The sequence below is a fragment of the Mesoplodon bidens genome, assembly GCF_964165515.1.
Source record: "Mesoplodon bidens genome assembly, chromosome: 4".
Classification (NCBI taxonomy): Eukaryota; Metazoa; Chordata; class Mammalia; order Artiodactyla; family Ziphiidae; genus Mesoplodon; species Mesoplodon bidens.
Window position 1 is genome coordinate 121,179,634 of NC_138160.1, and position 24,681 is coordinate 121,204,314.

General features: G+C 38.0%; 1 protein-coding gene across 1 annotated transcript in view; it reads left to right on the top strand.

Moving 5' to 3' along the window:
• NDFIP1 (Nedd4 family interacting protein 1) overlaps positions 1 to 24,681 on the top strand; it is a 54,389-nt gene that overhangs the window by 21,135 nt on the left and 8,573 nt on the right. The window contains exons 2-6 of the mRNA XM_081231126.1: positions 12,277 to 12,364; positions 15,932 to 16,062; positions 19,173 to 19,260; positions 20,461 to 20,585; positions 22,745 to 22,811. Of these exons, the coding sequence (XP_081087252.1) occupies positions 12,277 to 12,364; positions 15,932 to 16,062; positions 19,173 to 19,260; positions 20,461 to 20,585; positions 22,745 to 22,811 (499 nt within the window). The remainder of the gene's footprint in view (positions 1 to 12,276; positions 12,365 to 15,931; positions 16,063 to 19,172; positions 19,261 to 20,460; positions 20,586 to 22,744; positions 22,812 to 24,681) is intronic.

Genomic DNA, 24,681 nt, shown 5'->3' on the forward strand with positions numbered 1-24,681 from the left:
GGGCTCAGTAGTTGCGGCACGCGGGCTCTAGAGCATGCGGGCTTCAGTAGTTGCGGCACATGGGGTCAGTAGTTGCGGTGTGCAGGCTCCAGTAGTTGTGGCGTGCGGGCTCAGTGGTTGTGGCTTGTGGGCTCTAGAGCACAGGCTCAGTAGTTGTGGTGCACGGGCTTAGTTGCTCCGCAGCATGTGGGATCTTCCCAGACCAGGGATTGTGTCCCTTGCACTAGCAGGCAGATTCTCAACCACTGTGCCACCAGGGAAGTCCCAGGCAAGGGTTTTTAAAGACAGGTGTTAGGGAAGAGGGTCGTAGGATATGTGATCAGCTCCTGGACCTTCTTCTGACTGGTTGGTGGTGAGGTAACAGTGATACTTTTGGAATCTCAACCTTTTCGTTACAGCCAATTTGGGCTCTACTGCCAAAAGCTCATAGTCACTGTGCTCCACAGGTGAGGGTCTTAGTTGCTGCTGAACAGCTCAAAAGATATGCATCAGATTGTTATCTATATCCCTTCAGGAGGAACTAGGAGTCCTGTGACTCTATTGTCCTAATCATTAACGGCTTGAGCCTGCTCTTTGTAACTTCCAAGATGGCCTTGGAGACTAAAGCCTTTCTGCAAACAAGAAACAAAGGACAGGCTTCCCTGGTGGCAGTGGTTAAGAATCCGCCTACCAATGCAGGGGACACCGGGTTTGAGCCCTGGTCCTGGAAGATCCCACGTGCTGCAGAGCAGCTAATCCCATGTGCCACAGCTACTGAGCCTGTGCTTAAGGGCCCTCGAGCCACAACTACTGAAGCCTGTGCGCCTAGGGCCTGTGCTCTGCAACAAGAGAAACCACCGCAGTGAGAAGCCCGCGCACCGCAACGAAGAGTAGCCCCCGCTCATAGCCCCTGCTCACCGCAACTAGAGAAAGCCCGTGCACAACAACGAAGACCCAACACAGCCAAAAATAAATAAATAAAATTTTTAAAAAAAGAAACAAAGGACAAGAAGGGGCTTTTGTACCTGGGAAGGCCCCACAGGGTCCTGTTTGGTTTCATTCCCCCCTTTTCTTTGATAGCCCTGAATCCTGAGACGAACAGGGGCAGAACCAGAAACGAAATAAAGTTTTGGAGAGAGATTAATCATAAACTGAGCAGGGGCACTCAGTTTTAGGGGGACTCGGTTTCACGAATCCTCTGCCAGTCTCCTTTTCTCCCCTTCTGGAACTGTTAGTGAGTATGATTTACGTACAGAAACATGCACAAATCATAAATGTGTATTGTAGTTCAGTGAATTTTCACAAGCTGAACATGCACGTTAACTAGTACCCAGATCAAGCAACAGCATTGCCAGCACTCCAAAAGCTCCCTTCATGTGCCTTTCCAATTGTGTCCCTACCCTGGGTAACCTCTCAGCTGGCAGACTAGGTTTGCCTGGTTTTGCTCTTTACATAAGTGTAATCGTACAGTAAATGCTATTGTGTCTGGTTTCTGTTGCTCGGCATTGTTTATGAGGTTCACCCTTGCTGTTGTTACAGTTTATTCATTCACATGGCTGTATAATATTCCATTGTGTGAAGTTATAATTTAGTTACCCATTCTGCTGTTGATGGGCATTTGGGTAGTTTCCACTTTTATGAATACTGTTGCTTTGAACATCCTGGTATGTCTTTTGGTGAACATGTGTGTTTCTGTCAGGATATATAACTAGAGTAGAATTTCTGGGTCATACAGTATGTATGAATTCATCTTTAGTAGATGTTGCTAAACAGTTTTCTAAAGTGGTTCTGCAAATTTACATTCCCAGTTTGAGAGTTCTGGTTGTTATGTACCCTCAACAACATTTTGTATTTTCTGCTTTTTTATTTTAACTATTATCTGTGGTTTTAATTTGCATTTCTGTGATAACTATTGAAATGCAGCACTTTTTAAATATGTTTATCAGCCATTTGGCTATCTTCTTTTGTGAAGTGTCTATTCAAGACTTTTGCCCATTTTTCAGTTCGGTGTTTTCCTTTTTGTTATGGCTTTTTAGAAGTTTTTAAAAAATATATTCTGGATATGAGTCCTTTGTCCAGAAAATATGTCTTCTATTCTGGGTTGTCTTTTCATTCTCTCAGTAGGGTCTTTTGAATGAATAAAAGTTCTTAATTTGAGAAGCACATGTGGGTGAACATCTTCATGTCCTTGTGCACAAAAAAGCTAACAATAAATGAAGAAATTGATAGTTCACTTTTGAAGATCTGTAAGATGGATATGTACTACTTCTGCAGGAACTTGCTGGTAAAAATACGCCATCCCTTGTGATGACCCAAACACTAAGCTGACCACAGAATAGAAAATACTGACATATGAAAAACAAGTAGAGCCCAGAAGAAACCAGTAACTGTACCTAAGAAAGAATTTCCTTTGGCATTTTATTATAATGGTATATAGGAATAATGCTTCTGTCAATAGATTTAATGGAAAAGTTATTTTGTCCATGTTGACAAATGTTGATCTTAATAATTGTACAATAAAGCATCATTTAACAAATTTCATCAAGTTAACTTTTTAATATCCCAAATTATCAGCCTCAATAATACTATTATGGCTTAAAATAGCAACCAGTCTTTCTAGTAAATTAATGAAAAAATGGAAGTGTTCTTTCAGGAATATTAAGGGGAAATAGTCAAATTGGTATGATTGTGGCATGTAATAGTGCCTGGTAAAATTTCATTGAATGAAATCATTCAAATTTCTGACTATCCATGAGGAAGGCTGTTGTGGGCTATTGCAGAAGAAAAGGCAATGGAGAGAATGGAAAGCATGAATCACAACATATTTACATCTAATTCTACTCCTGTAGGTTATGTATCTACATTAATATCATTTACTTTTTTTTTTTTTTTGGCTGCACCGGGTCTTAGTTGTGGCATGCGGGATCTAGTTCCCTGACCAGGGATTGAACCCATGCCCCCTGCATTGGGAGCATGGAGTCTTAACCACTGGACCACCAGGGAAGTCCCTGCATTTACATTCTAAGTACTCTTTCTGCAGTACAGCTGTTTTTCAGAAAAGTTGTACAAATCAAACTAATTTAAATATATTGCTAGATAGGCATGTAGTTTGATGATAGCCTTGCATTGTACTGATATAAAAGGGTTGACTTCTTTTGTAATTTTAATATTGCATTATATAATTGTTTTACCAGTCAGGATTTTAGGAGAGACATATATATGTATGTATGGTATATATGTATCTTAAATATATGTATCTTTATATATATGTCTTTATATGTATACATTTACACATACATGTATATGTGTGTATTAGTGTGTATATGTGTGTATAAAATCTTAATGGAGACTAGAAATGTTCTGCATGCCAAATCCAAAATCCTTTCAGTTCTGTTGTGAGTTTATAAATAGGAACAGATAATTGTAAAAAATTGTTCTTGAAATTTAAAAGAACCATTGAATAGATGCCAGTTGTAGTCCATGTTCTCTTGGGACAATTTTTTTTTTCATAAAGTGTTGCTTAATATATCATTTTAAGTGGTGAATAATTAGGAGTTCATTTTTGCTTTCATGATGATATTTTAGAGCTTTAACGTATCTTAGAAGAAGACAACATATAGGGTTTTAAAAACACAAACAGTATTTACCATTCATGGACTAGATTTTATGTAAACTATTTTAAAATGAATCTGGTCTAGCTCCTATTTTCATATTGTTTATTCTGTAAACAAAAGATGAACTGTCCTGTCAAAGGCAAGGGGAACAAGCCAGGTGTTTAGTCTCCAGTTCAACTTGTCTTTGCTAGGACGTTTAATTCCTTCTCCAAGTAGGTTCTGGAGTGCTGAACTAAGAACTGAGTTTTCTTATGGAACCAAGAAGTGGAGAAGAGCTAAGATTCAAGTCATGGATTGGTTAGTACATACATAGTTGGATGCTACTTGTTAAAAGATATTATGTTCAGGGGCAGAGAGACTTACCTATTTGAAAACCATGTGATTGTTCCTTATTTCCCCAATCTTTATAAAATCATGAAGCATGGCAAGGGGTGGGGGGGCACTTATCATTAACCTGGAAGGTTCTTGGCTGTAGATTTTGCTGAAGCTAGGTGACAGAAAACACTGGGCACCATTTACTTGACAGTGCCTTGGTGAAGCCATCAGTGGTGAAAATACTTGTATGTAAGATGTGGATCCCAGGGGGTGGCAGGTTGATGGCAGTTTTCTGGTGCCACCCAAAAATCTCACAATGCCACTATCATAGCCATAGTTGGCTAGTTTAGTGCCTTCATGGATGAGGAGTTATTTCTCCTAGTGCCTTGGCTTGTTAATAAAGTTGGAGTTGGTGATGAGTGGCTACTATCTTGCCTTCCTCTTTTCTCTCTGGATGGTATGCCTTCACTTGTTATTTGGACCTCAGGTGAAAAAAAGAAGAAAAGCCATCAAATTGGTGATCATAGTTTGTAGCATTTGCTCTCATTTCTAAGGACTAACATAAATACTGAGTTAGAATGTTTTCTCTCCTTCCAAACCAGATTATATTTATCAGTTGTATTTATGTATGTTAACGGTGATAACCACAAACATCTTTAAATAGAAAGCTTTACGAACTGCTGGCCTTTCTGAGGAAATTTACCGTAGTATACTTTTCATCTCTTATTGCCATTGTCTTTTTAAAGCATTATTCTAATTACTTTGCTTTGGTGAATTTTGATTTTTAATTGTGTTTTCATTTTGCTGTTAAGAGGATTTGCATTTATCTTTTCCCTCTGCCATGAGAGCTGCTGTTGGGGATAGTCTAAATCCGGTGGTTGTTTGTTTTTAAAGTTATCTTTAGGTAAACAAAGTAGAAAAAAATCATGATGTTTATTCTCAGCTCTTAAAACAGATTGTTAGTCAAACTATCTTTTAATTTCTTGATCCTAATTTTTCTTTTCAGGAAAGGAGAATATTAAGGAATTTTTTAAAAATCATGATGAGGTTACAATTCAGTGTGTTATTTTTCTTTTTTATTTTTATCCATTCATATATATGTGTTCTGTGTTAAGCTCTGGAGATATTGGTGGGATCAGGACCTATCCCCTCCCATTAAAGGACACAGACATTGATTTAGCAAGGAAATACTGATTTGGAATAGTCAATTTTTAGTGTCATTTTAAATGAAATGTGCATTATATAGATTTGCAGTTTTAGAAAATACTCTTTTTTTGAGATGTAATCCACATACCATAAAATTCATCTTTTTAAAGTGTACAATTCAGTGATTTTTACTGTGTTCACACGGTTTTGCAACCATTGCCACTGTCTAATTCCAGAACATTTGAATCACTCCCAAAAGAAACATGACCCTATTAGCAGTCTGTCACTCCCCTTTCTTCCCTTCCCCAGCACCTGGCAACCACCAGTCTACTTTCTGTCTCTCTTGGATTTGCCTTTTCTGGAGACATTATATAAATGGAATCATACAATATGTGGCGTTTTGTGACTGGCTCCTTTGCTTAGCATAATAATGTTTTCAAGGTTGACCCAGGTTTTAGCATGTTATCAGTACTTTACTGCCTTTTTTTTTGGGGGGGGGCGGTTAGGTTGATTTATTCCTATCCATCCTTTTGTATGGATATATCATATTTTATCTATCCATTCATCATTTGATGAACCATTTGACTATTATAAATAATGCTGCTATGAACATTCATATATAAATTTTTCTGTGAAAATTTGTTTTCATTTCTCTTGAGTATATGTCTAGGAGTGGAATTGCTGGATCCTTTTATAACTCTGTGTTTAACTTTTTTGGGGGGGCGTTTTTTGCGGTTCACGGGCCTCTCACTGTTGTGGCCTCTCCCGTTGTGGAGCACAGGCTCCTGACGCGCAGGCTCAGCGGCCATGGCTCAGTGGCCCAGCCGCTCTGCGGCATGTGGGATCCTCCCGGACCGGGGCACGAACCCGCGTCTCCTGCATCGGCAGGCGGACTCTCAACCACTTTGCCACCAGGGAAGCCCTGTGTTTAACTTTTTTTTGAGAAACAGCCAAACTGTTTTCCGCAGTGGCTGTACTACTTGACATTCCTACCAGCAGTGTATGAGGGTTCTAATTGCTCCACATATTCAACATTTGATTTTTTTCCTTTTTTCCTTTTTTTATGGCCATATTCATCCGTGTGACGAGGTAGCTTGTGGTTTTGATTTGCATTTCTTTTCTTTTCTTTTTAAATTTATTTATTTTTGGCTGTGTTGGGTCTTCATTGCTGCGCATGGGCTTTCTCTAGTTGCAGCGAGTGGGGGCTACTCTTTGTTGCGGTGCACGGGCTTCTCACTCTGGTGGTTTCTCTTGTTGCAGAGCACGGGCTCTAGGCACGCGGGCTTCAGTAGTTGTGGCGCATGGGCTCAGTAGTTGTGGCTCACGGGCTCTAGAGCACAGGCTCAGTAGTTGTGGTGCATGGGCTTAGCTGCTCTGTGGCATGTGGGATCTTCCCGGACCAGGGCTTGAACCCGTGTCCCCTGCATTGGCAGGTGGATTCTTAACCACTACACCACCAGGGAAGCCCCTGATTTGCATTTCTTGATGACTAATGATGTTGAGCGTCTCATGTATACTGGCCATTTGTATATCTTCTTTGGAGAAATGTCTATTAAAATTAGATTGTCTTTTTATTGTTGAATTTCTCTTTGTCAAAATTACCTTATATAAATGTCATCCCCTAATTAATTTTAATTTAGCAGAGAACTATTCTTTTTTTTTAAAATTTATTTCTGGTTGTGCCGGGTCTTAGTTGAGATAGGCGGGTTTCTTAGTTGCAGCTCACCAACTCCTTTAGTTGCGGCACACATGCTCGTTAGTTGTGACATGTGAACTCTTAGTTGTGGCATGCATGCGGGATCTAGTTCCCTGACCAGGGATCGAACCTGGGCCCCCTGCATTGGGTGGTGGATTCTTAACCACTGCAACACCAGGGAAGTCCCAGGAGAACTATTCTTGAATGTAAAGAATTTGGTGGGGGTAGAATATTTTATAGTCAGTATACTATATACAATTAAAAATCTACAACCAGGTGGTTGCCAGAGGGAAGGTGGGTTGGGGGGCAGGTGAGATAGGTGAAGGGGATTAAGGGGTACAGAGTTCCAGTTTTAAAATATAATAAGTAAGTCACGGGGTAGTAATGTATAGCATAGGGAAAACAGTAAGTAGTGCTGTAACAACTTTGTATGGTGACGGATGGTAACTAGATATGGTGATGATCATTTTGACGTGTATATGAATATCAAATTACTATAATGTATACCTGAAAGTAATATGATATGATATTGAATGTCAATTATACTTCAATTACAAAAAAAAACTATAGTCTATATACAATAGAAAATTTATAGTCCTCACAAACTTCAGCTGTTTCTGAACAACACAGTAAAAGAGCATACTCAGTTGTTTACCTAAAGAAATGTGCTTGTTTACTTTCTGGTAATTATACTGTCTCATTTGGTGGGATTTAAAGAGTTCACAGAAATAGTGGGTTGGTAGTGAGAGGTTTAAAAAATTGCATTTTAAGTAAAAGTTTTAGAAATTAACTCTAAAATTAGAAGTGGTAAATAGCATTTAAAGCTAAAGTTTAGGCTTTTCTGAGACTGTTACTAACTTAAAGAAGGGATTTAAAACTTACCAGAATTTTCTTGCCATTTAAATAGGACTCACCCAAGAAAAAAATGCGTGGTGAAAATACTTGTAACTTTATGGACTTATTGAATAAGTTCAGCATTATTTTCCACATATTTGTGTGAATTATGAGGCATATTTTGATACCTCTTCTTGTGGATTTATGAGTTTTTGGTTTTTCTCTTTGTTGTTTAGTAGGTTTTTTTGTTGTTCTCCCATTTTTAGTAAATAGAATCCAAGAATGACTTTTACGTAAGTGCCTTTAGGTACTGCCATCCTGTACAGTTGTAAATGTTGACCCTTACTTAGGCTTAATCCTAGCCCTTGCTCTTCTGTTGCTTAAAAACAGCTTATTTCTAAATTGAAGAACATCTTTAGAACTACTTATGGGAGGGCAGTGAGGAAGCCTTCTTACTGGGGTGGGAGCTCAAATAAGAATTTAAACCTGTAGGGTTTACATGTCTTTAAACTTGTTAATTCAAGTTTGCTTCTATTAGAACTGGAGCTATGTATGATTTCTATATGGGAGATTCTGTTGTCCAACTAAAACACCATATACTTATTTCTAATAGCAACAGTATGGATAGGATACAGAGGAAGGAAAAACATCCTTTATTTTAGATGTGCTGTATTTCACAGGCTAAATCTAGAGGACAAAGCATTTTAGCACCTATCTGTAGGTAATTTTTTTTTTCAACCTGAGGGCAATCAAGGCTAAGAAGTACCATAGGAGATTGTGACATATTTATAAAATGGGAATGTGGAAGAGTTTTAGGGTTCTTCTGGGGAGCCATAACAGAGTCTGCTCAGAGTATAAGGAGGAACGCAGGTAATCAGGAAAGTGGGAGTAAGGGCACTGTCCGGGGAGTGGCAAAGAGAAAGACCATCTGAATTTTCACATGATTGAATTATTCCTTTGTCAGCAATGGAGACATAGTTTTGTATTAAACTCAGTATTTTGTATGGCATGTATAGGTAATTGTATAATTCTGTTTGGAAAAACCATAGTTTAAATCTTATTTGGAGATAAGTAAAATTGATGAGAATTGTTAAAAAAAATTATGTGACTGAGAAGAATCCAGAGCCGCGAAGGTATTTATTATCTGTCACAATTACACAATCAAAGGACCACCCCCCGCAGTAGAGAGAGAGCAGAAAGTCCCACCACCACTTTTCAGACTTGTCTCTCAGTATCCCCTACAACCAGGAATCTGTAACAGGTAGATTGCATTCAGGCTTCCACTGACCCAGTTGCTAGAAGAGACTGGGCATCTTTCCAATGCCAGCCCCAAATTGACAGTGACACTTATTCTCGTAGCCTTGGGAGAGCCTGAGGATCCCTGAACCCCAGGGATATGGCAGGGAGGGCCGCACAGGAAAGGTTCCCAAGGACAGAAAAGGAGAACCTTAAAAATACATTTGGGGGGACTTCCCTGGTGGTCCATTGGGTAGGACTCCGTGGTCCCAATGCAGGGGGCCCAGGTTTGATCCCTGGTCAGGGAACTAGATCCCGCATGCACGCCGCAACTAAGAGTTCGCATGCTGCAACTAAAGAAGCCTGCATGCTGCAACTAAAAGATCCTGCATGCCACAGTTGAGACCTGGTGCAGCCTAAGTAAATTTAAAAAATAAAGAAATATTTTAAAAAATACATTTTGGAACCAAGTAACCAATTTCATAGCCTTATAGGTAAGGCCCACTCTAGTTCTAGTCCCCCCCACCTTTACCCTCCCCACCAACCCTGTTAGTGAGTGCCTGGCTTGTTTGGCTGGCAGAGCCAAATTAATGGCAATAGATGCCCCCAAAGTGTAAAAAGATGTATAGTTAGGGCTTCTGTTGTATAACGTTATTATTCACACAGATGATGGTCACTAAATACTTCTTGAAGGTGATTGCCTCTTTCCCTCCCACATCGTAGTGTTTCATTTTAAACACCTTTCTTGGCGGAGCCTAAATTTATCACCAGCATTATAGAAAACGCCAGAGTTGGGAACCCTGTAGAGTGAGGTCCTGGGATCATCCCAGTATGTGGAGCCTCCATAATCATAGTGGGTGTTTTTTGTTGGTTATGTTTTTTCAGTTAGAAATAATATTAGTATGATTAATTACTAATTATTAATTAATAATATGATTCTGAAGTGGTGAATTTTAATGGAGTAAAAATTTTCATCTGGAAATGTTTCTTTTTTCCTCATCGAAGAGAAAATGGGGGTTTCTGAGCCAATTGGAATTTCTTTGCTTTGTTATCTGTTACCCTGGTGTGGAATGATCAAATTTCACTTTCCAGGTTGCTAGGAGACAGGCAACCTATCTTGTAGATACAGGCATTAAAACTCCTTTATGCTTTATTTCTTAGAATTCCGTATTTCTTAGAATTCTCATGCTTTCTTTCTAAAACCTAAATTATGCAGAGGTAACATGATTATTTGACCAAGCTCAGGAAATAAAAGAATTATCAAATCAAAAATATCAAGGTGGAAAAAAAATATCAAGCTGGGTTTAAATAAAGAACATGACTGGCTACAGTAAGTTAAGGCAACATTCTTGAAAGTGAGTCTGTATTTGCCTCTGCTTTTGCTGCTGACTCTTTTTGCTGCTTTTTGCAACTTTTTTTTTTGCTGCTTTTTTGTACTTTTTGCAGCATACAAGAGTGGTTAGGTAGGAGTAGGCTGAGAATACCCAGTCTAGAGAGCTACAGATGCTGTTAAAAGTATTCCAAGTGAACATGGCCCCAGGAACTCTGTTCAAATAATTTACTGATTTGGTCTCCCAGGAAGATTTGGATTTACTGTAGCTATTTTGTCCTTTCCTTTCTTTTGAAAGGCAAATTCATCTTTTGTTACAATGCAGTTATTTTGGGAATGCCTTAGGTTTAACATTAGATAACTAGGGTTCAAAAAAATGTGCCCAGATGGTAGATGTTGATGAAAATTTGGGAGAATTCATTTGAAGTTGAATGCTTTGCAGTATTAATCAGAAAGGTTTTGTTGGCTTCCGATTTTGAATAGCATAGAGATTGGAGGCTGAGATATTACTTTAATATCTACTTCATGTTAGGACAGGTCAGGCTTTTCTCTTTTTCTGTTTAAATTCAAGATAGAGTTCTTTGAAGCAGTTGGTTTAGAGGGGTTTGTATTTTACAACTGGCTCAATTGGCTCTATATATCTTGATGGTACACAGCTGGGACCCAGACCCCCAAGTCAGTTACACTGATAAATACTGTTAGTACTTTACAGATTGAGTCCCATTCTCAGCCACTTCATCTTTTTTTTTAATGTTTTTAATTTTTTCTTTAAAATTCCTTTGTAAAATATAGACACAGAAAGCTACATAAGTCATATATATTTATATAACATTTACTAAACATTAGTGGAGTTGACATTCACAAAACCAACACCCAGATCAGGTAACAATACTTCCATCACCTCTGAAGCATATTCCCATCTGCCCACCAATAGACTGACTCTTAGCCAGTTCATCTTTTTGTTTTGGTTCTTTTGTTTTGTTTTTTTTTTTGTTTGTTTGTTTTTTGTGGTACGTGGGCCTCTCACTGTTGTGGCCTCTCCCGTTGCGGAGCACAGGCTCTGGACGCGCAGGCTCAGCGGCCATGGCTGACGGGCCCAGCCGCTCCGCGGCATGTGGGATCCTCCCGGACCGGGGCATGAACCCGTGTCCCCTGCATCGGCAGGCGGACTCTCAACAACTGCACCACCAGGGAAGCCTTAGCCAGTTCATCTTTTAAATGAGCTGTAGTCTGTCGTGACAGTGGAAAAATTAAATCACATATCTGTTTATGAAGATGAGTTGCATAGACTATCTAGCCTGGCAGTGGCAGGAAGACACTTTCAGTGTCAGTTATCTAAAGTAACTGGAGCTGTAGATTTGACTAGTGAGAAAGTTACTGAGATATGGAAGAGGAAGATGTATTGACAGAGGTTATATGTAGAATTAGGTGGAATTTTATGTTTTTATAAATATCTCAATTATTTAAGATATAATTTCTATGCACAAACTGGATATAATGGTAAACTTTGGTTTTACTGTGATTTCTCTTTGCCTTAACAGACTGTTATTATTAGATTATTTTTCTAACGGAAAAAATTAAGTGATAAATGTTCATTACAAGAAATTAGAACGTACATATACACAAGGAAAAAATCCCCTCTAATTGCATCTCCTGAGATAACCAGTGTAAACTGTAGATGTTTATCTTTATAGACCTGCCTTCCATCACATATCTGTCTTTCAAAACCAAATTATATGATTCATACGGTTTGGTAAACTTAGCTTTTTTCATGTAACAGTACAGCACGAATATCTGTTCAAGTCATCGAATTTTCTTCATTTTCATTTTTGTGGTTACTTAGTAATCCTTTGTGAGATGAACTGTAGTTTATTTAATAAGTCCCCAATGATTGGTATTTAGGTTGTTCCTAATTTTTGCTGCATTAGCATTTATGGCTACCTTTTTTGCCTCTGTCTGATTACTTCCTCAGGATAAACTCCTGGGAGTAGAATACTTCGCAAAGGATTTGCTCATTTTAAGGCTTTTGAAACAAAATAGCTTTCCAGAAAGGCTATTCCAGTTTTCAGGTTTTTCTCTGTCTAATTGGCTTTATGATTGCATTAAAATATGAAATTTTTATTTAGTTGCAGAATGAAGAAGAGCCTGGAGAGCCGGAACAAGCTGCAGGAGACGCTCCTCCACCTTATAGCAGCATCTCTGCAGAGAGTGCAGGTAGGTAACAGAGTGAGGTGACTGCTGAGCTCTTGAAATGCATTAGCCAGAGGCTTTTGTCTGCTATGTATTTGTTGGTGTTTGTGTTTGCTTCAGCTTTCCTTAAGAAGTCTTTGACATTATTTTTAGTTTGTAGTCTTGAGGTGAAAAAAAGTCACTGTTCTGAAAAACAGATAAAACCCCATTCCAATGTGGCTTTTTTATGGAACTCAGTTTCATTCCAACAGACTCTTAATATAAAGGAGGTAGAATTCAGGAACCAGGTGATCACCTGTTTTTTCTGTTGCTGTTCTTTTCGTAGTTTCCTCATTAGTTGTTTTGCTCTTTGATTGTAGTACCTGTGACCTGGAATACAGTATGTTAGATTTCTTTTATGCTAATAAATTCTTAATAAAAAAACTAGAAGTCTCCCAACTCTTTCATTTTGTTTCTCATAGTTTAAACCATCCTTAATTAACCTTTCATCTTCCCGTCTTATGCCAGATTATAATTTGCACATGCATGTTTAGAAGGGATGGGGGAGAAGAAACAGAACTGCAGTAGTTCAGGACTTTTGGTAATCTTTGTGATAACCAGTTCTGCTTTAATTACTGAAAATTGACCAGTTTTGATGGAACCTCTTCCATATTCTCTGAAACAGAACTGTGGCAGAGTGGCAAGTACATGGCCGATGGTTAGAAATAAGAGTGGTGCACACATGTTGGTAGGGGGGAAAAAAGGCACAAGTCACTATTTTGTATACTCACTTTACCTGTTTTAATTTGTGGTGTATAAATTTGGACAGTCTAACAAATATTGTATTTTTGTTTGTTTTGAATGTACTAAATAAAATGGAAAAGATTGTCGTTAAACTTTTCATGGAAACTTAAAATTATGTGAGGTGTCTATATTGATGGATCCCATTTTTAAAAAATCCGTTGAAATAGGGAAATAAAAATGTTCTTGATTTCCCTCAACTTAAGGTAGTAAGGGGAATTCCCTGGTGGCCTAGTAGTTAGGATTCCGGGCTTTCACTGTCGTGGCCTGGGCTCCTTCTCTGGTCGGGGAACTAAGATTATGGAAGCTGCGTGGCGCAGCCAAAAAAAAAGTTTCCCTTAAGGTAGTAGGTATCAGTTTTGTTCATGTATTCAGAATTACTGTGGCTATGGGCGAATTCAGATTGTACCCTTCAATTTGTAAATAACTTTTAAATTAAAAGTAAAAGAAATTTTTAAGGAAATTACATATACAATGTTTTATATACACATACATGCATGTATATATGTATGTGTGTGTGTAATGTATGTAAAATAGTCATTTTGACATAGAGAAAAACAAATTTCTTGAATTGGATTAGGTGGCAGCTTTAGTTTCAATAACATTTTCCTAATTTTCTTCTAAAACCTTTGATATTTTATTTTTCCCATTTACATAGATGGGCGTTCCATCTGGAATTGTTTTTTCTGTATAGTGTGAGATAGTGGTCAAGGTTGTTCTTCCATATGGATATCCATTTGGTCCCACACCATTTATTGAAAAGACCATTCATTCTTCTTCCACTGCTGTAATGTCACCTTTGTCGTAAATCAAGTGACTCTAATGTCACCTTTGTCGTAAATCAAGTGTGTGTGTGTGTATATCTGTTTTCTGGACTAAATATTCTGTTCTTAGGTCTATTTATTCATCTTTGTGCCTGTGCTTAACTTTCTTAATTCCAGAACTTTATAATCTTGATATCTGGTAATTAGGTCCTTTAGCCTTTGTGTTCTTCAAGATTTCCTTGAGACTTCTTGGCTTTTTGTATTTTCATTTACATTTTAGAATCAGTTTGCCAATTTCCATAAAATGGGATGAAACAAACAAAAATTCTGCTGGAAGTCTAGTTGGGATGGCATTGAATCTGTGTATCAATTTGAAGATAATTAACATCTTTATAATGTTGCATCTTCCAGTCTATGTTAAATCCCTCCCATTTATTAAGATCTTCTTTAATTTCTCTCAATAATATTTTGTGAGTTTCAATATAGAGATAATTAGATTTATTCCTAGGTATTTGGTGTATTTTGGTGCTGTTATAAAAGGTCCGTGTAAATTTTATTTTCTGTCTGTTGCTGGCATGTGAAAATACAGTTGATGGTTTATATTAACTATATGTTCAGAGACTTTCCTAAATTCATATATTAATTCTAATAGTTTATAGATACTCTTGGATTTTCTACATATGTAATTATGTCATCCATGATTAAGGATAGATGTATTTTTTTCCAATCCTTATGTCTTATATTTTCTTTTCTTTCCATATTGTATCAACTAGCAGTACCTCTAAGATAATGTTTGATTAGAGCCATTTTTGTCTGATTCTCTAATCTTAGGGGAGAAAGCTTTTAATAATTTATCATTAATTACGATATTTACTCTAGATTTTTCATAGAGATTTGTGAGAAGGTTAAGGAATCATAGTTTTCTTTTACAGTATTCCTAATTTGCTAAGTTTTTTTGTTATTAATAGGTATGTTATCAATGCTTTTTCTGCCCATGTGAAGACAGTAGAATTTTTCTCCTTTTTTCTGTTAATGAGGTGAATTCTATTGATTGATAATTTCAGTAATATACTACAGTAAAATTGGAAGTTAGTTTTAATTAACCAAAGAGAAAAGAAAGAAAAATGTTAATCTTGAAGAAGTATAGGAATTTTTTTTCAAAATTCTTAAGTGTTTTCAAAAATTGTGTAGAAATTTAATCCATTTGTAAATACATCTTTTCTAATAATACATATTGAATCTTTTATAATAGAAGTCAGTGAGAATGAAGATGCAGTATTAAAAAGAGGGAATGTTGGGCTTCCCTGGTGGCGCAGTGGTTGAGAGTCCGCCTGCCGATGCAGGGGACACGGGTTCGTTCGTGCCCCGGTCCGGGAAGATCCCACATGCCGCAGAGAGGCTGGGCCCGTGAGCCATGGCTGCTGAGCCTGCGCATCTGGAGCCTGTGCTCCGCAACGGGAGAGGCCACAACAGTGAGAGGCCCGCGTACCACAAAAAAAAAAAAAAAAAGAGGGAATGCAAGATTTCACACAAATAAATAATGGTTCTGTAACTGAATCTGTAATTACCTTAGGCATGTCACAGAAAACAATACATGGCAAAAATAATGTGAAAGAATCAAAAGAGCCAAAATCTGTGAGAAATGACTTTTAACTTTTTTTCAAGTTTATTTTCATGTTTATAAATGGGAGGACACCATGGTACAGATTTTCAAACACACAGGTGAATTATTTTTAGCTTAAATTTTACCTTATGCCATTATTAATATTACATGCCTTTTGTGAACACACCACATAAACAGCCAAAAAAAAGTGTTCAAAAGCACTTGGGAGAGCAAAGTGAATGTGGAATTTAAATAATTGAAAAGTGGATACATTTAAAAATCATTCCCAGTCTTATGTTCATCTTTAAACATCTTTTGATTCAATTATTCTATATGTACTGTTAGAGGAATGGCTGGTTTTGGTTTGCCAGAGTTAGCAGAAATCCTCTTTTTCCTCATTTCTACTAATCTTCAGATTACTGTGACTTCCTTTTCATTCTGCAGCATATTTTGACTACAAAGATGAGTCTGGGTTTCCAAAGCCCCCATCTTACAATGTGGCTACCACACTGCCCAGTTATGATGAAGCTGAGAGAACCAAAGCTGAAGCTACTATCCCTTTGGTTCCTGGAAGAGTAAGTCCAACTTACCATGTTACTTGGTGCTGGTTGATGGGAATTAAGTTCTTTGCATTATCCACTTTGTGATATTTCTTATGATTAAATTGATTAGTAAAAGTACAGCTAGTGTTTAAAAGCAGATACATTTTCTTTTGGGATAATAAACTCTTATCTTTTCCTGAAAACGAAGAGGTAAAAGATACACATGAGCAGAAAAATCACTAGTCAAACCAGCTCATTTTCCCTATATCTCTCCTACTACTATCACTTTCTCAAGTCTCCTGACATGGCTGAAACATCTTGGAGCAGGAGCTGATTTAGGAAATACACCAACTTTGCCTTGATTCTGCACACTTAATATTTTGGTGTTAGGTGGATAGCTGCTAGGGAGTCTATGGAGAGAATAAATAAGTTGGACTTCATAGAATTAAACTCAGAAGGGCTCTAACAATCATCTAGATGAACCCCATGCCACCAGCGGTCCAGATCATACCATCTGTGGAGGCACAGTGAATTCAGATCCCATCTGGCCTGATGTTAATTCATGGGAGTGGGGGTGGGGTGTGATGAAAGCCAGTGGAGAATTTTGGACACTCTTGGTTCGTGATGTCAGACCTATAAGTGATACAGTTGTGTTTTCATAAATATTCATCCAGGTTGAAGCTGATGCAGGTGGGGCCTTGGGTGAGATATTGAGAGAAAGGAGAGCAGGATCCAGTCTCCAGAAATGTGGGGCAATCAGGGCTCCAGACCCTAGGCCTGGCAGGAAACTAAAAGATAAGAACAGGAACAGAAGTTCGGTCTGGGCAGTGCAATGACACAAGCCCCAGAAATTCAGGCCTTAGGATAGTAGACTGTTTGCAGATCACATTTACTATGAGGGGTGAAACTCCTAAAACCACTGCTTGGCAGAAGTAATAGTTTATAAGCCTAGTCTAGGCTGATTCTACCTGGTGAAATGCATTCACTTCTTGTAGGTGCTAGGGAGAAACTAAGAACCCTCATGCAGCTCACCGTCTAAAGACAAAACAATCTTAATATAGTTACCATGTATTGGAAGCAAACAACATGGTTGGTACTGTGCTTGATGCTTACATAAATTTTGTATGTTGTTTCCAGTCTTCACAATAACTTTGCAAGGTAGAGATTATATTATCCCTATTTTACAAATGCAAAAATTGAGGCCCAGAGAGATTAAATAATTTGCCCAAAGTCATATAGCTAATAAATAGCATAGGTGAGTCAAACCCAGATATTCTAGACTCCAAAGTCCTTGTATGTACTCTCTAGACCTCTTGGATTATGGTAACTGTCCCATGAAATAGACCAGGAGATTAGCTCTCACAGAGCTCTTTAGAATACTTTTTACTTGACAAGTGTACACATTTAAGAACTTCTTAAGGGGTTCTTTTATTCAGCCAACATGTATAGAACACTTTTTTATATAATGTGCTATGTATTTTGCAGTGGATAGGTGGAAGGCTTTGTATAAAGCAGTGCTCCTGCCATACAAGAGCTTAAAATCCAGCTGGGGAAAAGGCCCACGAAGACCTATATCTAAGGAACAGCACAAGAGCAGTGAGCGTTAAGAACTGTGACTTTAACTTTGTGATCACAAAGGGTAGATGGGATTTGAAGTGGGCCCCGAGTTTTGATGGATAAGAACTCAGAAAGCAGATGTGAATCAGCCAGGTGCAGGGCAGGTTCTGTGGTTGTAGTAATTGGTTTTGCTTGAGCAAAGAGTATGTGACCAGAACTGTAGGTTGTAGAATCTTCTGAATGCTAGGCTGAGGCATTTAGACTTATATGTAGGTCACACACAGTCTTTCAGAGTTTTTAAGCATGAGTGTGATAAGACAAGTATGGTGTTTTAGAAACATTAACCTGGCAACAGTTTGTAGGAGGAATCCTGGTAGTAGAGATACCAAGGACAGAAAGAACAGCTAGAAGACATTTGTAATATTATTAGGCATTACTTCCATGTATTTTTGTAGTACATCTTTGAGTAGTTATGCAAAAAACAGAATTACTTTCTAATTTGGCAAAGCCTATTTATCCTACTAGTATGAATTCATAATACTAGCTATTTTGTATTTTAAAAAATATAAAACAAACACATTCTTATATAAATTTCAAACAATAGAGGAACGGTGTTAAATTAGATGGAAGCTGCCACTGCCACTTCTTCTTTAGTTCCCATTCCCCAGGGGGACCAGTTGGCAGCTTGTTATGAATTTCCCAGTCCCTTTTCTGTGTAGGGCAAGTTTTGGTTCTCCCTAAAGTTTTATTTATTTATTTATTTTTCATTTGAGGAACCCTCATTGTACTGTGTACAAGTCTACCACTTTTAAGTGTATATTCATTTATTTTTCAATATCTCAACACATACCTACAATTAGTTGAAAAGGTAAGCTGCGTATGTTGGTGTCATTGTTGGTCAAGATCGTCTTCCTTCTAGAGTTGCAACACTATGTTTTCAGGTTAGGATGGAAAGGATCCTATCTGCTGACAAGATTGGAAGTGAGGCTGTTTCAGACCTGTGTACCGATATAAACAAATGGTTATGGAGCAGTGGGCAGCGCTGTTAGACTCTTCACATATGATTACACTATCTTTTTCCACCCCTCCACCCCACCCCACCCCACCCCAAGTCAGTCTCATAAAGCACTTGAGCTAGTCAATGGTATCTTCTTAATAGGCCCAGGATTACTAATATTCTGGGCTAAACAGGCCCTGGCTTATTGATATTCTAGAATTTAAGCCAAATGTGTAAGAAAATTTTCTTTTTCTTTTCTTTATGTATATATTTCTTTTCTTTATATTTGTATATATATAAAAGGAAGAGTGAATAGTTCTTTGTGAACTTCATAATTTTTGAAGTGTATTGTTAAAGAACTTGTGGGTTATAAAGTGAAAAATTCCTTTCACTGAGAAAAAAATATATCTTATAAGACAAATGAAAATTTTAACATATAGTTAAAGCCTTAATGCTCCTAGTTTTGAATTGAGCCAAAGCAGTATATTTTCTCATTGGAACTCACTTTTGTCCCTTTCTCTGTTTTTCTTGATGTCTTTCCTTTGCCTTGAAATAATTTATTGTGAATTTACCTTTTCTTTTCATTTAGGATGAGGATTTTGTGGGTCGGGATGATTTTGATGATCCTGACCAGATGAGGATAGGAAACGATGGGATTTTCATGTTAACTTTTTTCAGTAAGTATATACACACAGCAGAGCCACTTCGCACAAACCAGAGTGCTTTGGATTATGAGTGAATATGACTGAATTAAAAGAACTAGTTGAGGGCTTCCCTGGTGGCGCAGTGGTTGAGAGTCCGTCTGCCGATGCAGGGGACACAGGTTCATGCCCCGGTCCGGGAGGATCCCACATGCCGTGGAGGGGCTGGGCCCGTGAGCCATGGCCGCTGAGCCTACGTGTCCGGAGCCTGTGCTCCGCAACGGGAGAGGCCACGACAGTGAGGGGCCCGCGTACAGCAAAAAAAAAAAAAAAAAAAAGAACTAGTTGAGCTAATACATTATATTTATTACATATATTTAGTACATTATATTTATTTTAATACATTTTATTTAATGTATTACATTATATTTATTTGATGCCTTTTACTGAGATGTTCAGAGCTTAGTACACTTTTATCTTAATATCCTTTCTCTTTGTCTTTTATTTCTGTGAATACCTATGCAAAATATAATTAAAGCAGTTTTGAGGGATGCTTCATTTTTACATGATCTAATAAGCTTCATTTTTGCAATCTTCAAGGCCCCTTAGCATTCCTCCTACTCATCCCTGACCGTGGAATAGGAATTAAATGCCTTTGATGAACTTTATTTTGCAAACTTCTATTTTCTAATACATCAAAGTCAGCCCGATTTTTCCCCTTGATGTTATTGTGCATTTAGGTTTCCATATGCCTGACTTGGAAGTGAGCAACAATTTCTTTAATTTGCTGTATTAAAAAGATATGAAGCAAATGCAGTGCTTTTAGAGGTGACGTGTTACATAATTGTCAAAATTCATAGAAGCAGGAGATGAATGACTTGAACCAGATTATTTGGGGACACTAATTTAATGTTCAAATAATGTTTATTTACTCAGATATAACACATACAGTAAAGGGCACAAGTCATAAGTATACAGTGTGGTGATATTAAGGCATTTTTGTAAGCGTATAGCAGTAGATGTAATAATATAACACCTGATATTCAGAGACTGTGTTTTCTTGTTTGCTTTTGGGAGGAAGACAGAGGATGGATGTTTTGGGGAAGTGGGATAAGGGTTTTGGAGGGTGGGCTAAGCCATTTAAGCAGAAGCAAGTACAGAGGGCACCCTTAGGGCACTCTTGCTCCTTGGGTAACAGGACATGTCTGACCTGTTTTTTTCTCTTGGCTTTTACAGTGGCATTCCTCTTTAACTGGATTGGGTTTTTCCTGTCTTTTTGCCTGACCACTTCAGCTGCAGGAAGGTATGGGGCCATTTCAGGATTTGGTCTCTCTCTCATTAAGTGGATCCTGATTGTCAGGGTAAGTTGTGCAACAGTAATGATAGTCTGTAGAGAAGCAATAAGTAGAATAATTTTGAATATTCTATTTCTTTTTCATCTGCTTTTTGGAATCATTTAAAAGTGATTTTTGGTTTGTCTTTGTTCTGGTTTCATGAAATTGAACCTAGATCAGTTGCAGTTGGTTCATGCACCCAAGTTTTGTAGTCAAATCTAGTGAATATTGGTGGTCCAGGGGCATCCATCTATCCTTGTTCACCGGCTGCTTTCTCTGTTTTTAATGTTTGTAATGTGATAGTACATGTATTTGTTCTGAAATTAGTTGTTTTTATAAGAAAAGAAAGACTCTGTCACCTCTCTGGTATCTCATCAAAAGCAGACATTCCTCTCATTAATGCTACCGAAGTTTTAGTCTTTCTTCTCTCCTTCCCTCTCTTCTTTTCTCCCTCCTTCCTCCCTCCCATCATTCCTCCCTTCCAGGATTGGTTATCAGTAGCATCATTGGTTATGCCAAAATGTTTGGAGAGCCAAACCTGTTTAACTGTTTAACAAGCCCTACTCCATTAGGGGCCCTTATCTCTAAAGTAAATTAGAGAGAGATCTTCAGTGATGTAGGAGTTACCAGTTAGTTAGAATTGCATGAAGTAATTTAAAGTTGTAAAATATCTAGTCTCTTAAAGTGTCCTCTGATTTCAGATAGGTTTACTGCCATTGTTAACTTTATATATAAAACCAGTGTGTTTATCATAAATTGACATTAACTAATTAATGGGTGTTGACTGAGCATTGGAGTTTTTCAAAGTTATTTATTCTAAAGGAATTGTTAACATTTTTAGAATTCCAGGTTCCTTTGAGAATCTGATAAAAGTTACAGGCTTTTCTCGTAGATGGCTAATGTATACTCACCTAAAACATGGACTTTAAGTTAAGAACTCAAGCCCTTAAGAGGTTTTTCATTCCTTCTCTATAAACCTTGTTACTTTATTAAGAAATAAAATACTGTATTTAATGCTCAAACTGTGCTGAAGTCCAGACTGTGATAAAGCCTCCAATAGAAAAAAGATCAAATTAGTTACCAATCTTTTTATTTTTACTAAATTTTTAACTGAATTGAATGAATCAGCTTGTATTAGTTAGGATGGCTTTTTGAGTAACAGAAAACCTAGCTCAAAATGGCTTAGAGGGCTTCCCTGGTGGCGCTGTGGTTGAGAGTCTGCCTGCCGATGCAGGGGACACGGGTTCGTGCCCCGGTCTGGGAAGATCCCACATGCTGCGGAGCGGCTGGGCCCGTGAGCCATGGCCGCTGAGCCTGCGCGTCCGGAGCCCGTGCTCCGCTACGGGAGAGGCCACAACAGTGAGAGGCCCAAGTACCGCAAAAAAAAAAAAAAAAAAAAAAAGGCTTAGAAAACAATGGGGAAACTATTTCCAGTGAAAATAAGTCCTGACATGGAGGTTAGTTAAATGTTTCACTGACATCATCGAGGACAGCTGATGGTCTGCTCAACATGTTGGTATAGCTGCTCCACCCTCAGGGTTAAGATGGCCAAGGCAGTTTCAGGCATCACATCAGAAATACAACAGTGTTCAACAGAAGAAAGGGGACTATTTCTTCTCCTCCTTTTCTTTTTAAGAGCTAGGAAACCTTCTCAGCAGCCCTCAGTTCCATTGGCCAGAATAACATTATGTGCTAGTCCCTGGCAAAGGAATGTGATTATCATGATATACGTGATAAAAGTTTCCAAGGTCAAGACATGGCTGGAGGCATAGGAACAAAATCAGGGATCATTAGAAAACAGGTCAGATAGTTGGGTTTGGCACTGGGTAAACAAAATGAAAGTTATCATCAAGACATATTTCTACAAGGGAAAATAACATATGGGCAAAAAAAAAATTTTTTTTTTAAAACAGGTTTGAGCACTTTCAAAACAAGGCGTATGTAAAGCTGAAAGCTATCATATTTCAAGATTGCTTTTCCGTGAAAGAAAATATATTTGCGTATATCGTAATCATTTCAAATCTGTACTATATAAGATACTGTCACTAACTTTTTAGAAATTTTTGTAAGAACTAAATGAATAGCATTAGTATACAAGATAAAATCTTGTGTTTTGTAAACTCTTAAGCTAAAATGTGAAATTATATCTGCTGAGGTGCTCTGAAGTATTTTGCTTTATTTTTCAGTTTTCCACTTACTTCCCTGGATATTTTGATGGTCAGTACTGGCTCTGGTGGGTGTTCCTGGTTTTAGGTAAGTGCTCTTAACAAAGATAAAGGAGAGGAAAGATTATGTTAAATTTTAGCAGTAAAATTACTTTTAGTAAACTCTCATCTCACTTACTATACAGTAGTATATTAGCAATAATAAGTATAATTTTTTAAATATTTCAAGGGTTAGGCTCTTGTCACCATCAGAGTAACATACATGTTCATAGAACGTCTCTTAGTGGTGATAAATTTCTCCTAACCCGTCCATATACACTTCTCACATTTCCTATGTGGCCAGAGGGGCACACTGATAAGATGACTTTATAGTCCATAGATCTTTTTTCCCCTTGTGAGTTATTGCCACAAAGCGTTCACAAGCTCAATCCCAAATTGCTTATAGGTATATTGTAACCAGCTGAACTACTCATGAGTGTATGTGGCCTACATTCAGTTGGATCTGTCAGTAGAAAACAGAAAATGTATAGCCTTACTAGATATAACTTCTGGAAGAACCGCCAGAAGTTATGTGTAGTAAGAATTGGGGTTCCAGAATTCTTTAGTTTGCCGTTGTTGAGAATAAGAATTATTTTGTGATGAGAGGGAGGAATTTTAAAAAATATATATACCAGCCATTTCAGGTTGTTGGTCTTAAGATTATACTTATTACTCTAAATTTTTATTTTAAAATCTTTTCTTCCAAGACATCTTAAAGCAAAGAAATGAGCAGTGTGGTGAATACTGTTGGCTTCTTCATTGTAGAGAAAATACATATGATACAGTAACAGACCATCATCACTGCTGTCATTTCTACAATAGCGGGGACATCCTGTAGCTGTTAAAGATGGTATAATTGCCTCACTCTGCTTCTGTGACATCATTTTCTCCTATCCTAACATTTCTCCTGTTTCAGGCCTTTTTGTTGTCTCCTTGATTAGGATCCTTGGTTCCAGGGCTGCTAATGGGTCTGGCTAGCACAGTGTAGAACCCATGCCCAACAGGTGCTTAATATATTCAGGACCTACCTGTTTTACCTAGGGTAATAGAGCCATGTATTGTTGACCCTAAATTTTACTTAGAAAATACAAGTCATCCATGATGCCATCCCCCACCTCCCCAGTAGCATCATCTGCTCTACTGGCATTCCGAGGAAAGAGAGAGAGTGATTTTTACCCCTTCCCTTGATTACTGAGAAACTTTTTTTAAAAATGACCTACAGGAGAATTACTTTAGAGGAGTAGTTCCTTGACTTGCTTATTCTCTAAACTGTATCTTTAAGAGAAAGTCTGACTCCTCATCTTCCCCCAAGCCGCCTGAAGTCCAGGCAAATCCTGAGTAGACCAAAGAAGAGTCATTAAGCATAATTTTAGGTTGATTGTTGACAGTGTTGATAATTTAAAGAAATTTAATGGGCTGATTTCCTTCATATATTAAAGTTTCATGGGAGATGAATTTATAATAGTTTGTAATTGATCATTCTTGCTATCTTACTGCTTACTGATAAGCAAAAGATAGTGAGACTTTGGACGTATTTAGTGTATTTGGATCCAGTGTTTGGGTCATTTTTGGAACCTCTTGCAGAGAGAACCTTTTTTTTTTTTTTGAGTTTTTCCTTCAAAGAACAGGTCTGTACAAAGTTCTCAAGCTGGCAGCTCATAAGCTATAGCTAGCCTGCAGTTGTGGTTTGTATGTTCCACAGTTATTTTCAGAAGTTTGTTTTTGTTTTTGTTTTTGTTTTTGTGGTATGCAGGCCTCTCACTGCTGTGGCCTCTCCCGTTGCGGAGCACAGGCTCCAGATGCGCAGGCTCAGCGGCCATGGCTCACGGGCCCAGCCGCTCCACGGCATGTGGGATCTTCCCGGACCGGGGCACGAACCCGTGTCCCCTGCATCGGCAGGCGGACTCTCAATCACTGCG